We start from the raw sequence: 13,778 nt of genomic DNA on the forward strand, positions 1-13,778 counted from the left end.
GATCTGTCAGATCGTTTTCTCAAGAGTACTCGTATAAATTGTCAATGATTTTTGTTATAATTTATAATATAACATATATGTAACATATATTAATTGTTATATATATAAAACAGTTAATATATGCATATATTATATTACATATATGTTAGGATAAATTGTAACAAAAAAAAGAAAAAAAATTATATATACATATAAAATATTTTCTGCAAAGTTTTATCCTTTATTACAATGAAAATATGTGAAAGAAGTGTAATAACGTCTGCTATCGCTTATGCTATTATGGCTACGTTCCACTTGGAAATCGCGAGTATCATCTCTGTCTTTAATTTTCGGTAATCAACAAGATTAAACAAAGATGAAGATAATACTCGCGAGCATTGCGATCAAATGAAACGTAGTCCCTGCAAGATTTGTCAATTCGCTACACTGCGCATGACTTTACATCATGTATGGTGTGTTATGTGAAATGTGAAAAATATGGCTGATGTGTGATGAAAAGGACATAACCTTAAGATATACAAAAACTGAAAGAAATTAAGAAGGAATAATTAATCGAATATTGTAATAATATCAATCGAGAAGAATCACAATAATTTCTCTAATACTTGATATTAAAACGAAAAAGTTTCGCAAAAAAATAAAGTGTCATCTTTCCTGGGAAAAGAACAACGTATTTATAAGCAACATTTATTAATTGGATATAAAAATGAGGATGAAAAAAATATATTCGTGATCTTATTCTACTTTTGGCAGGTATTTGACAGATCTAGATATACGAAATTTTATTACATGTATAAAATGAAAATTTTATAGTTGACAAAAATATTCGTGTCTCTAAAAAAAAAAAAAGAGATGCTTTTTCATCAAACATATATCATGAAGCGTAACGTACATCGATGACAGCATCACAAGTCAGTATCATTGAAGCTAGCACATCACGAAAAATGGCCACTACGTGGCATCAACAGGTCTTTGCGCTTGATGCAAAGTATAATACATTACGAGCTAACAAGCTCCCTAGTCTGGGTACGTAATGTAGGTGTGCTGTAAGAAATGATTGATTTAAATTTAATACCTTTGATATTTTGTTACAGGTATGTTATATATTCGTCGAAGAAATCAGTTACTTCGGGAGAAACCTTCTAGAGATCCTGAAATCAGCACGAAATATTTAAAATTGCGATCGGAATTATTACGCCGACGTTATGGAGAGAAACAACAGGAGCAAAATAGCATAGGAAGTCATACGATCAGCGAGGATTTGTCAGAAGGCAGACTGAAGCATCAGCACGCGCAACGAAAATCAACAACAGCGGAGAATTTCGCGTTCGCCGGTGTCCATCATGTTTTCGATCAGCATAAAGCGGCAGTGACGATGCTGAAATTCGCCAACAATGATAGATCCAAATTGTGTTGCGCATCTTTGGATGGTACGCTGTCCATATGCGAAGTCAGCAGCACGCCTCCGAAAGTCATCGCTTTGTTAGAAGGTCATTCTGGTGGTGTAACTGCGCTCGATTGGAGCATCAGCAATGATCTAATAGTCTCCTCCTCCTTGGACACGACAATACGACTCTGGAAAGTATGCGCGGACGTAGAACCTACTTGTCTGCGAGTGGTGAACGATCAACAGCGAGCGGAAGTCTTATCCTGTAATTTTATACCCGCTAATAATAATCTTATCGTGGCCGGTAATTCTCAAGGATTGATTCAGATCTTGAATGTGTCTACTGGTATATATATGCGTGGTGGATCCTGCAAAATCGGTGGAAAGGTCAGTTTTTTATTTCTCGAGGAAAAAGGCAGTATTATTAAAAGGAAGGTTTGTACAAATTATCATGTAACATATTTCCAGATTCTTTCCCTCGCCTGCGAGGGCAGCGGCGGTTCCGTGATTTGGGCCGGTAATGATAGAGGTGTCGTAGTGTCCTTTCGATTGGAACCTGGTGTAGGACGGTTAACAAAGTTGCAACGAGTACAAGAAACTGGTGGAATGATAACCAGCCTTTCTTGGCGCTCTTGGCTATCGAAAGACGCTCCTTGGGCAGCATTATTAGTGAGCAGTGCGTGTAACGCCGTGTTATTGTATCGTGTCGCAGACAATCACGGTTCTCTATATTTCTGGAGAAAGTATCCTATCAAACACAGGTAATATTTTATCATTCGAAACATATTCTTCGTTTTCCATTTTAATATATTATTATTTATGTTTATGAGGGATGTAAAAATATAAGTGTTCTTTATTCTTTATATGTTTTTATATATATTAGGTTTTTATTATTTTATTTTATTATTAAATTATTATATAAGTATATTAGGTGTTTTTATTTGCATAAATCATTGTGATCATGAATCTAAAAACACTCAATATAAAAAAAATTAAACATAGTGGTGTATGTCGAGCAACAGTTATTATAATAAGCAAAATAAATACATATATATATGTATATATTTTTTTCTCAATTTTCTCGACGAGAGCTTTCTTGATAGTGGAGTATCTTATATTTTTATGCGATACAGTACATTTACATGTATTTTTATAGGCATTATCCATTGAGGTCTACCTTCTGTCCACAAATGGGTGCATGTTTAATAGCTACCGGATCAGAAGATGGGGCCGTTCACTTGCTGGATTCAGCGAGGGAGGGAAAGGCCGCCAGAATCAATCGATTACTTGGTCACGCCACACCTGCATTAGCTTTATCATTTAATTATGATGAATCCTTACTTGCGTCCGCGGATCACGATGGACAGATTATTTTGTGGCGCAATCATCAACGTCATTTATAAAGCATTCTTTTGTCTTCGGAACTTTCATTGGAGACTCAAAAAAAAGAATAATTTCTTCGAGTTCTAAGGGAAATTATAAAAGTTGTAAGATTTTCATAATATAAGTCCAAATAATATAATTGTAAAATGTTATGTATAAATGTATAGATTTTTCTAGGATATAGAAATAAAAGTTTTGTACATATCGTGATATGTGGTTAGGATCTATGGTGTAAATAAAATTAACATAAAATGTTAAGACATTTATAAAAACAATTGGAGTCGATTGAATAAACAGTACTTCTTTCTGTATAACAATATATTAATTGTTCTCTATTTCATTTTATATCATAGTGAGCACAAAGCAGTATTAATAGTAATAATAAGTAGTGTGGTGATAGCGAGAGATGTGACGGAGCATTCGCGGTGCTATTATAATAGCGATTTGTTCATATAATTTTTTTTTATATCGCGCACATTCGTAAAACCATTCGCGAAACAATAGTAGCACAAAACCAACACAATTTCCACGATGCTCAACTACGGTTACATTTCAATATTCTGTTTCATCGATTTGTTTCGATTCGAATGATCTATCCGTGTTTCCAGTATGAATAATTGTACAATGAGATATACATTATATCGCAAATAAATACTTGTAAAAATTTCTCTAAAATAGTATTTATACGATCGTATTTACGTTTATCGCGCGTTCGCAAGTATATTTTAGAGATCTATAGAAATATCTTTTACCATGTACCACATATCGTGGATTTATTAATGCTTGTATAGTTTCGTACACGGTATAATATATATCGAAGCGAAAAAGATACCGAAAAATAGTCGAGCACAAAGTTATTTCTACAATATTAGAATAAAAGTGAATAATTCGAGATACTTCTCTAACATGCCATCATAGAAAAGGCAAATGTGTTTCTGCAACATAATTTCACGTAATATCACGTGTATATTCGAAAAAACAAATAAAATAAACGCGATTTTGGCAGATTCTCGCTTTAGTATACGCGATTTTCCGATTCAAACATAATTCGCATACTTTCAGTTTGTTTTTCAAATTCAATATAAAATTGGACCGATCTACGCATCGTATTTTCTCATCACAGATCTAATAAAAGTAAAAATCTATCGATACATCGTGTATATATTGTGTAGAAAATTAGTCGTGCAAGTATAATATTTTTTTCCATAATTCTTCCTTCGCCACAAGAGTCTTTATAAGTAGGATGGTATATCCCGTATATCCAGCTATACAATACTTTGATAATAGAGAGCGGATTTGTTAATAATGTTTAATTAATCTCGAGAAATATCGTATGATAATGAATATCGGTAAAGAACAAAAGAAAGATAACGCGAAAGACAGTTATATGTCTCTTATAGACAGTTCGCAAAAATAATCGTGTCTTTCTACATAGGCACTACTGCTCGTTTAACGATTACGCTATTATAAACAATAACTATTTACACGCGTGCAACGAATTGTTTATCGCAAGTTTCGATGTAGCTTCCCTACGAATCGATTGTCTAGAGTTAATACTTGTGTTCACTTTTTATACACAGTCCTCTGTCGTTACTTGTTCTATCACGATTATTAAACCATCACATGCGAATAGGAAGCTTTATTAATGACAATAAAGCCGCAATTATCTATATATTGACACGTCTTTTCCGTACTTACTATACATAGAGAACAACTATAACAACTCCGCGCTAACAAAATCCACTAGACAACCGATTAACCTGCAGTCTCGAGTAATACTCGCTACATCCTCAGATTATATACATTTGTTCGAGATTTGTGTCACATATATGATACTAATCTCATTGGTGATAACTTTATTGGATGCGTTAACGAGGAAAATCGACGAGACATTTTCACGACGACGAGATTGTTTCGGACGGACTGAATTGTTTCTCTCTAAAAACACCATTACAGACTTTAGTATGTGTTTCATTGTAGGTCACGAATTAAAACACTTCACTTCTCGGTGGACTCCAGCGTTTCCCGACTATCGCGCTGGAAATTTCTTGTAGAAGATGAATCAGCCTGGACATCTTCGTGAGGCACCTTTGGCAACGTATTATCGTCACTCGGTACGATACATTGGTCTTGCGCGATGACGTTCTCAAGTTCCGATTCGTGATTCTCTTTAACGTTTAACTGTTCCGCGTGCGGCTGTTTTGCAGGAACGAACGGGACGGACGGTATACTATTCGATGATACTAGATTTAATTTCAAACGATCCCTGGTATGTCTTAACTCTCCTAATTGCTGCTGACATTGCTCGTATTCGTTGGCGAAATCAATGTTATTCTGGTGCGGCTCCTGTCGACAGCCATCCGTTTCATCCCGTTCATCAGACAATAAGGTCGCGTTCGCGCCGGGAAAAAATTGGCTGACGCACCTACTCTCGCTAGTTTGGAACTGAAAGGGTCTATTCGAACTGGTGACGAAAAACTCATCGTTTCCTAAAAATGAAGATAAACGTTAGATGAAGATAATACATTACAGTGTAATACATTACATAGATATAAAACAAAAATGTCATCTCATATTAAACTCACGTACCGGTATGATTGGCATCGTCGTAATTTAAAGGATACATATCTAATCGCGGCTCATTGATCATTTCTTCCCAATCTAAAACATAGAAAAAGAAGCATCAATTTTGTTGAAATTTAGATATTCATCCAATGTTAAAGTTAGAAAATATTTATGAAATATTCATTCATTCATTCATTATATGCACAAAATGTATAATCTATACCAGAGTACGACGTTGGCTCCGAATTGATGGTAACGTCTGCTTGACTGTCCACAGGTGGTGGTGTTTCTTTCGGATACTCATACACACAGTGGTAACGTTGCTTCTTGAACCATACGCTCTTCTTCTGATCCTGGACAAATGGCATGGACCGTCGGTCCGATTATAGGGAAATGTACGCGCCCCAAACTATATCTATATTCACAGCATATGTCTAGCATTTGTATTGTTTGTAAAAAAAGTACTTGCGCTAAATACCTCAAATTTAAATCTCTGCAAGGGAAAGAGTCACGCGAGAGGTATGTTAAAATTACATGCATTGCTCTGTGTACTTAAGTAATCGACACACCTACCAACTCATCCTAAGCAGCAATCGGAAGAGGAACGAAAGAAGATGCTGTTAATACTCATTCGTGCGTATATACAATTTTGCTTATATCGTATTATTTATCTATCTGTAATGCAACTTACCCCAGATTTTAATGTTTTGTCCGGAGACCTCAATGCCGACCGATGAGGTGCTAAAGCGGCATTCCAGGCCGAAGGTGTAAACTCTTCCTCTTCTTCTTCATCTTCATCTCCACCTAACTCCTCTTCTAATTCGATATTCGCCGCCTCCGTCGTTTCATCATCTTCGTTCGTGGTACTTCTAATCCGTATCTGCTCGATATGCGGTTCGTTATATCTCTGCGGATGCAAATTTAGATTTAGAAAATTGATTGTATACAAATTTTTTAAATAGTATTTTTTTTGGTACAGAAAAGAAACGATTTACCTTCCATACAAATTCACCGGAACTGGAACTGTTGTCCTCGTCTTCCTCCTCTCCCTCTTCATCTTCCTCCTCTCCCTCTTCCTCTTCTTCGTCTTCATCTTGACTGCAACATTCATGCTCGGCGGCGAAACTCGTCGACATTAGATCGTCTTGCAAGGGCAAAGGTAGAGGTAATGGGAAGGACGAAGGCAACTGTTGCCATTTAGATTCTTCCTCGGGGCTCGGTAACGGCGCGCCTCCGCTCGTTTTCATGATTCCACGTGATTTATCCTCTAGTGGACGCACCATCGAACAAGTATAATCCAAATTTTCTTCCTCGGACAAATCGCCGTTTGTGGTGTCTCGATCTTCGTCCTGTAATCGCTCTCCCAGTCCTTCCAATAATATCATTTCATTGGTGCGTGTGTCGACTAACAACACATCCTCGGACGGCACCGATTCTCTCGAAATGATCGACGCTTCCCTAGAGTTTGATATTAAAGACTCGGAAGTGACAGTGCTCTCTCGCTCCTCTAAGATGGGACTAAGTGGCGTTCCGTACACGTTGTACCTGGAAACAGAAAAATTTTGTATTACATTAACAAATCGTTATTTAAAATTCAGATGGACGATTTATTTTCAGAGATGATTTGAGAGAACCATACCTGATCGAAATATCTACACCTCCGCCAATTTGATCAGCTGAATCTTCGCCATCTTCGTCGTCCCATCGTTTACCGTACATGTCGTTGGAAATGGTCGAGCTTTCGTCATCGTGAGCCTCCAAGGATTCTACAATTTGCATTTGAGCCTGTGGCAACTTTTCCCTGAGTTCGTTACGAATCGCCGTTACAAATTCCTCCTCCATGTTAAACGAAACGTACGAATTGTCACTACGTAAACTCACCGTCGAACTGTCTTCATCCTCATTTTCATAATCCCCATGCGAGCACTGTTCGTCTCGCTGAGAATTGGGAGTATCCGCTTTTAAAGCGACTTCCGTTTCCGAATCATATGATCGACAAACGTCATCTTCAGTCTTAAACTCTTGAGTTTTACATCCAACAGTCGCATTCTTTTTTTCCATAGTCTCAATGTTTTCTATCATATTTGCTTTTTCATTTAAACTATCCTTTGTATCGATTGTTTCTGTCAATTCAGTCTGTTCTTCTTTCACGTTCAGCTCATCTACGTTTGCAGATATATGATTTGAAATATTTCGCTTCAAAGGCGACAAGTTTTTCTCGACGCCAAGCGTAGAAATTGTACCTTCTGTTATACTTTCAGGACCGGCAGTAGCGTAATATTCCGCGTCGAGAATAGTATCTAACTCGAGTAGAATCTGAAATGGCTCCTCTTCGGTGTAGGACAATCCGGAAGCAGCGGCGTTATTGACCGAAGATAAGAAGTTGCCAGATGTTGGTAGACACACCGTTTCCTCTTCCTCACAAGACTCTTTGTCCCGAAAACCCGAATCGGAACTTTGCTCGTCGTCTGGCGTGGATAGTTGTTTTCTCTCCTCATCGTCATCATTTGGCAACAATTTTCGCTCCACCTGTGCGTTCTCTGCTGTAGAAAAATTATCATCGGCGCTATAAATCGAATAAACGTTACAAAAGTGTGATGTATCCGGGGTAGATACGGCGGTCACGGTCAGTTCCGGTGCGTTACTTTGTTCAGTCGATGCCGATTCTATATACTCGTTAAATTCCGCTTCGTCGGAGAAACCGGGCACCTTGTGTTCTAAAGCGGAATCTAACGCATGATTCCAAAGCAAAACGTCCACCGCGTTGTGTTGATCGGTCTCGTTATTCGAGATGAAAGAATCGTGAATATTATCATCTATAATCTCTTTATTAATGAATGGTAAATCGCTCGTCTCTTCTCTTTTTCCTCTTTCTTCCTCAACAGAAGATATTTGATCAGGTACATAACGAAGAAGAGGAAGATCTGGATCTCCCTTCGACAAAAGTCTCAATACGTGCTTTTCACTGCGCTGCGCGTTATCCATGCTCGTCTCGGAGGGCGTGTCGTTGTTTTCAGGAGTTTTTCCTGCGTCGTCCAAAAATAATCGTAAGATTGGTGTATGGCCCTGATCCATAGTCAGAGTCAAAAGTTTCGGTCGTTCTAAACTTTCCAGCGATCTAACTTTATTAGTGACATTATTATTATTCGGCAATGGATCTCGTAGCTTCTTCAACGCCTCATCAAACTCGTCCGCGGGAACGGTGTGTCTCAGATCGCTGTCACTACCAGTTGTGGATAACTTCTTCTTGACATTTTTCTCCGACGATGAGGTTTGCGCTCCCATTGACCACTCCGCATCGGAATCAGGATCAATATGTACGAGCACCATAAGGTCTGTAACGGACTTGGACTTTTGTTTCACCTTTTCGGTATAAACGCCCTTTTCGACCCGACCCTTCCAGCTCTCTTCCTCGGTTTCCGAGCCGGATTCCTGAAATACCGCGGGGATCTTCATCCCGGGAATGTTTCTCACCTGTTCATCGGGTCCAAGACGAAACGAAGACTGTTGTAACGTGTCCGTAGTCAGTACGTCGTCCACGATGTGAGTCCAATAGTCGGAATCGATGCTTCCGCGTAAATCTTGCAAACTGGCACTTCGTACGTGCTGCCTGCCGCAAGCGTTCGCGCGCAAACTCTCCCAACGTTGCTCGAAATCCGCGTGCACCGAATGTTCATTCAGAAGAATTTGTTTCACGTCATCCAGGGAGGGTCTATCCTTCGCGTTGACATTCAAACACAAACGAGTCACTTGACATATATTCGACGGACAATTAATGAGATAGCTTTGCAACAACCGTGTACCGTTTGGTGAAACTTGCTTTTTCAAAGATAGGATCATCTGAATAATCTGTTCGTCGTTCATATCGTTGTAAGGCCTCTCTCCCCAGCTGAGAATCTCCCACAGAAGAACTGCATAACTCCACATATTGGCCTTTAACGTGATCTCTTGCGTTTCGATCGTGGTATCCGTACAGTTCAAGCTTTCCGGTGCGGACCATCTGATAGGTAAGGCCCGATCTCCTATTATATAATAGTCCTCGGAATATTTCTCGACACCGGTGCCATAATCTCCTAGCTTGGCCGATAAATCCGGAGCGATCAGACAGTTTCTCGCGGCGAGATCCGTATGCGCGAAGCCGTGACTGTGCATGTGTTTCAAACCGGCCGCGATTTCTATCGCGATTCGTATCGGAATATTTTCCTTGGAAAGCGCGTCCCTCGACGTGGTATCGCGATTGGATAACAAGAAACCTTTCAAATCACCAGCCGGACACGATTCGAACAACAAGAGATACGGATCGGTTTCCAAGCAGAAACCGAGTAAAGCTAAAACATTCTGATGGCGTAGTTTCAAGTACGGCGTGGCCTCACCGAGGAACCAGGCTTTTTCTCTAGTGGTAGCCTCCTCAGTGAGAATTCTCACGACCACACCACCCGATTTCGATATACCTTTCGACTGTTCCAAATCTGCCCGACCTTCAACAACCTTGCCAAACCATCCGTGACCTATTTCTCTAAGATACTTGAGTTTTTCTCTTGGTACGTAAAGTTCATTGGAGCTAAACCATTCGCTGCAAGGCTCCTGTAAGATAGAACATTCCGAATCCTGATCTTCAATACGTGGCGCTGATAAAGGTATTGCTTTAGATTTTGGAGTACTTTTAGTTCCAGATACGATAGAATCCACTGGTAATGGTTCAAACTGAACTCTCTCGGAAGCAGCTAATGTCCTGGAGGCATCCAATTCCAATCCTTCAACAGATAGACTAAACGCGCTTTCCTGCTCTACACTGCTCCCATCCTTGAATTCCTATAATAATAATAATGATACCATTTTACCCTCTTGTCAATCATAATATAAAAATAAAAATTTATCGCATACAACATACTACGCATGCTGCTCATTAATGTATTAAAAAAAATTATTAGAAACTTGAAAATTTATACTATACAAACTACGAATTGTAATAATCAAATCAACTTTTTAAAATTCAAATCGTTATTTTTTTGTATGTTAAATTATAAAAAATTAGTCCTAGAATATTGTATAGAATGCATTATACTAATCACATAGAGAGACTCTATCCATAAAAACTTTTATATATATATATATATATATTTATATATATATATATATATATATAATTACATATAAATATGAATTTATATATAAATATAAATCAGTTTATAAATCAGTTTATAAATCAGTTTATACAGACAGAGTCTTTATTAGAAATAACTAAACACTAATTTTGTTTACATTCTCATTTTAATTGACAGTTTGCAATAGGATATAAAGAACCTGCAATATCAATGTTACCTGATTGTATTTCTCTGCTTTGTCCTATAATTAAAAAAAATGCAGAGACTGATGTTAGAGCTGTAAGGCAACGACAATATTTTTTCTACTTTACTTTGAAAAATGTGATAAGAATTTCTATAAACTACCTTAAATCCCTTTGGTCTTCTGTGCCTCTGGCAACAGAGGCAACCGGCCAAAGTTACCGCTGTGGCAGTGACGCTCGACAGAGCGATCGCGTAACGCATCCAGTAGTGTTCCCATTGCCAAGAAGTACGAGTGTGCTGTGAACCTGGGACCAATGATAAAGTTTCATTCAATGCCTGTTCCAATAATATTTAGGACCGTTGCTATAAATGTTAACTAATACCACTCTCATGCATTTCAACTGATTTTCCATCTCTTTCTGAGGAAAAAAATATAAGAAATAGATAGAGATGCTTTCTTTTTGTTTTCAAAGTAGCATACATATGTGTACATATCAAGAATTTAAAGAGATAAAAAAACAATCGAGTCGGGAGTGGTATTGTATACGTCAACGGTCTTCGAAACGAAGGGAACTCGCGAACGAAGGGTGTACCTGCGACAAGTGACGTGGGTACGGGGTAGGCTGCGAGCATTGGTAGACCCACCCAAAACAGCCAGCATGCCCAATGTAAGTTCCGCATCGCGTATACCGGGGACGAGTTATCCGCTTTCGACGAGCTGTCCTAAGTCATTCTCGGCGAGGGAAGCAACGGAAGTCGTCGAGGACGGTTGTCGACGTGCCACGCTCATAATCCTCGCCTCGCGGATCCCTCGCGCTCCTGTGACAGCAGCGTTGGCGAAAGGTGGCGACGCGCACAACACGTTCTATCTGGACCGTGCATGATCGTTAGCAGGCTCCAATAACGCTGGGTGCATGATATAAAGGGCCTTTCTTATGTCATATCACTCGTACATGTATCATTCTCGTGTAGAAAGAAAGAGGCGTCAATGGGTGTTTTTTTTTTGTATTTTTATTTTTTTTTTTGCGCGGATTACGCGTAGTACGAATCGAGAGTTTAGTCTGCGAGAGTTATACCACGGATTAAGAAATGAACGAACCGGGTGCGAGACATCCGCTGAATCGCGATGACGAGGGGCACTGGCGAAACTGATTTGTCACGCCATGTTGACACGATTTTTGACATATAAGCGAGATTCGATTGGTTACGACAGATGTCAACAAGATGGCGTGTTTATTTTATTTAGGTTCCTTTCTTACGTTTGTTCGATTAAAGAAACAAGAAATACGCATTATCCTTTTATTTACACGCGCGCGTACTTGTCATTTCTCGCGAGAGATGTGTATATGATTTTCTACGCCTACGCAGTATTATATACACACATATATATATATATATATATATATGGTCGAGAAATTTTCTGCGAACTGTACGCGATAACCGTTAAATGTTTTTAGAAAATTTTTTACATACCGAAATATTTAACATAACCGCAAAGTATATGAATATTATTGGTGCATTGTTATGTCGCAATGCGTATACATATTTTTCCAATCTGCAGTATATATAATGTATATTGCCACTGGTGTGACATTTGATAATTTTTACGTCACATAGCCAGGTTGGAATACACGTGGATCTGTCAGTTGACGTCTCTGACTAAATGTAATCGAACGTACAAAATAATTGTGAAATATTGGCCATTGTGCTTAAAATACGTGAACGATATCGAAAAAGAAATAAGTCACGTTCACCGAGTGAGAGTCTAATGGCGACGGAAGAGCATAAACGCTTAGCTGATATCGTGAAGGGAACTCATGCCCTGTTGCGTGCCGAGTGTAATCAATATGGCGCCGAAGTCGCGTGGGAACGTCACATGGCGCGAAATGACACTTTGCAGGTCCGCTTATGTATATACGCTGCGTAAAATTAAATTTTAATATTTATTAGATATATTTATTATATAATATTTATTGGATAAATTTATTAAATAATATATTAAATAAATTTATTAGATAATTTTAAATTTTATTAAATCAATATGAAAGGAATTAAATTTTAAACAGTATCTTATTGCAATTTCAGAAGTACGCTACGTCTATGCAGAAATTAGCCACTACGTATTGGGCAGACAATAATTCGAAGAATGGAACATACTGCAGGATGGAATGGATAAAAACCCAGTGTAAGGAGTACTTTCTCAACGGTGGTAAAGAAAAGTATGATAAGAGAGAACGAGACATACAGGCAAAAATGGCTCTAAAAAAATCGGACGATGAGAATCATATATTCGAAGGTGATGATATCTATACGGAAGACCGATTGATAAACTCTTATGAACGGAGAATATCAATATTAGATGTAGGAAGTTGTTACAACCCTCTGAGTGTCGATGATGCATTCGACGTCACCGCGATAGATCTAATTCCCATGATAGGAGTTTTTCGCTGCGATTTTTTAAACGTCGCGATAGGAAAGGAAAAAATTCTCTCGCCGGACGCACGTGAAATTCATCAGCTACCCGTGGACTCATTTGACGTCGTGGTGTTCTCCCTGTTATTGGAATATCTACCGTGTCCGAAACAAAGATACAACTGCTGCAGAAATGCGTACGACGTGTTGAAGATCGGCGGCATCCTGATCATCGTAAGTCCGGATTCGAAGCATGTCGGTGCGAACGCAAGGCTGATGAAGTCTTGGAGATATACGCTGAGCAGATTGGGATTCATGAGGATTAAGTACGAGAAGCTACGTCACATTCACTGTCTGGCGTTCAGGAAATGCGCGTGCAAGGACGTGGCAACGCGATGGTGTGACCTGCAGCGTTTTTCCGAGAGCGATAAGAAATACATGTCCGAGACAGAAATTTTTATCCCGCAAGACTTTCAGATCATTTGTCCCGAGGAAAAACAACAACAATTAGATGAATACAATGAAACCGATTTAGCGAGTATTTTTTCTGAATTACCATTTGATAATGAACCGTCAATTTAATCTTTTAATCATTCATGACCAACATCTTAAGAATATTTTACAATACTCGTACGATAATTAAGACAAATATTTTATATGTATACATTGTACAAAAATATTAAGAATTTTTATTTTGAAAATATTTTTCCTCTTTTGATTGTCACATATGTATAAATATATAT

At 38.4% G+C, this 13,778-nt stretch overlaps 3 protein-coding genes across 7 annotated transcripts; 2 read left to right on the top strand and 1 right to left on the bottom strand.

Annotated features, from left to right (window-relative positions):
- The first annotated feature begins 244 nt into the window (after window positions 1-244).
- Window positions 245-3,089, top strand: LOC140666025 (WD repeat-containing protein 13). Of its 3 annotated transcripts, none has more exons than XM_072892732.1 (5): window positions 245-753; window positions 851-1,026; window positions 1,095-1,774; window positions 1,856-2,148; window positions 2,544-3,089. In XM_072892732.1, the coding sequence occupies exons 2-5, from the start codon at window positions 897-899 to the stop codon at window positions 2,788-2,790; spliced, it is 1,350 nt and encodes a 449-aa protein (XP_072748833.1). In that variant the 5' UTR covers window positions 245-753; window positions 851-896; the 3' UTR covers window positions 2,791-3,089. The 3 variants fall into 3 exon arrangements, with proteins under 3 accessions (XP_072748833.1, XP_072748831.1, XP_072748830.1); XM_072892730.1 differs by having other exon boundaries at window positions 246-753; window positions 814-1,026; XM_072892729.1 differs by having other exon boundaries at window positions 246-670; window positions 754-1,026.
- LOC140666010 (uncharacterized) lies at window positions 3,071-11,935 on the bottom strand. 3 transcript variants are annotated; one of them, XM_072892693.1, is made up of 9 exons: window positions 11,217-11,927; window positions 10,786-10,928; window positions 10,658-10,681; window positions 6,975-10,147; window positions 6,331-6,880; window positions 6,027-6,242; window positions 5,559-5,688; window positions 5,360-5,431; window positions 3,071-5,259 (listed from the first exon to the last, which is right to left on the bottom strand). In XM_072892693.1, exons 1-9 carry the CDS (start codon window positions 11,302-11,304, stop codon window positions 4,769-4,771), a joined length of 4,887 nt encoding a protein of 1,628 aa, XP_072748794.1. In that variant the 5' UTR covers window positions 11,305-11,927; the 3' UTR covers window positions 3,071-4,768. The 3 variants fall into 3 exon arrangements, 2 of the variants coding, with proteins under 2 accessions (XP_072748794.1, XP_072748795.1); XM_072892694.1 differs by lacking the exon at window positions 10,658-10,681; XR_012046688.1 differs by lacking the exons at window positions 3,071-5,259; window positions 5,360-5,431 and adding an exon at window positions 5,814-5,917 and having other exon boundaries at window positions 11,217-11,935.
- Window positions 11,936-12,389: 454 nt separating this feature from the next.
- On the top strand, window positions 12,390-13,771 carry Samtor (S-adenosylmethionine sensor upstream of TORC1). The gene is made up of 2 exons (XM_072892733.1): window positions 12,390-12,523; window positions 12,709-13,771. Exons 1-2 carry the CDS (start codon window positions 12,392-12,394, stop codon window positions 13,615-13,617), a joined length of 1,041 nt encoding a protein of 346 aa, XP_072748834.1. The 5' UTR covers window positions 12,390-12,391; the 3' UTR covers window positions 13,618-13,771.
- Window positions 13,772-13,778: the final 7 nt, after the last annotated feature.

Source organism: Anoplolepis gracilipes, chromosome 5 (assembly GCF_047496725.1).
Source record: "Anoplolepis gracilipes chromosome 5, ASM4749672v1, whole genome shotgun sequence".
Classification (NCBI taxonomy): domain Eukaryota; kingdom Metazoa; phylum Arthropoda; class Insecta; order Hymenoptera; family Formicidae; genus Anoplolepis; species Anoplolepis gracilipes.

Bases quoted from the DNA above. Each gene is read 5' to 3' on its own strand.
- Samtor (XM_072892733.1), top strand. From the start codon at position 12,392: ATGGCGACGGAAGAGCATAAACGCTTAGCTGATATCGTGAAGGGAACT. The intron at 12,524-12,708 runs GTCCGCTTATGT...TTGCAATTTCAG, and splicing joins CGCGAAATGACACTTTGCAG to AAGTACGCTACGTCTATGCA.
- LOC140666010 (XM_072892693.1), bottom strand. From the start codon at position 11,304: ATGCGGAACTTACATTGGGCATGCTGGCTGTTTTGGGTGGGTCTACCA. The intron at 10,148-10,657 runs GTAACATTGATA...TTATTATTATAG, and splicing joins AAGCAGAGAAATACAATCAG to GAATTCAAGGATGGGAGCAG. The intron at 5,689-6,026 runs GTAAGTTGCATT...CCATTTGTCCAG, and splicing joins ACAAAACATTAAAATCTGGG to GATCAGAAGAAGAGCGTATG.
- LOC140666025 (XM_072892732.1), top strand. From the start codon at position 897: ATGACAGCATCACAAGTCAGTATCATTGAAGCTAGCACATCACGAAAA. The intron at 1,027-1,094 runs GTACGTAATGTA...ATTTTGTTACAG, and splicing joins TAACAAGCTCCCTAGTCTGG to GTATGTTATATATTCGTCGA. The intron at 1,775-1,855 runs GTCAGTTTTTTA...ACATATTTCCAG, and splicing joins CCTGCAAAATCGGTGGAAAG to ATTCTTTCCCTCGCCTGCGA.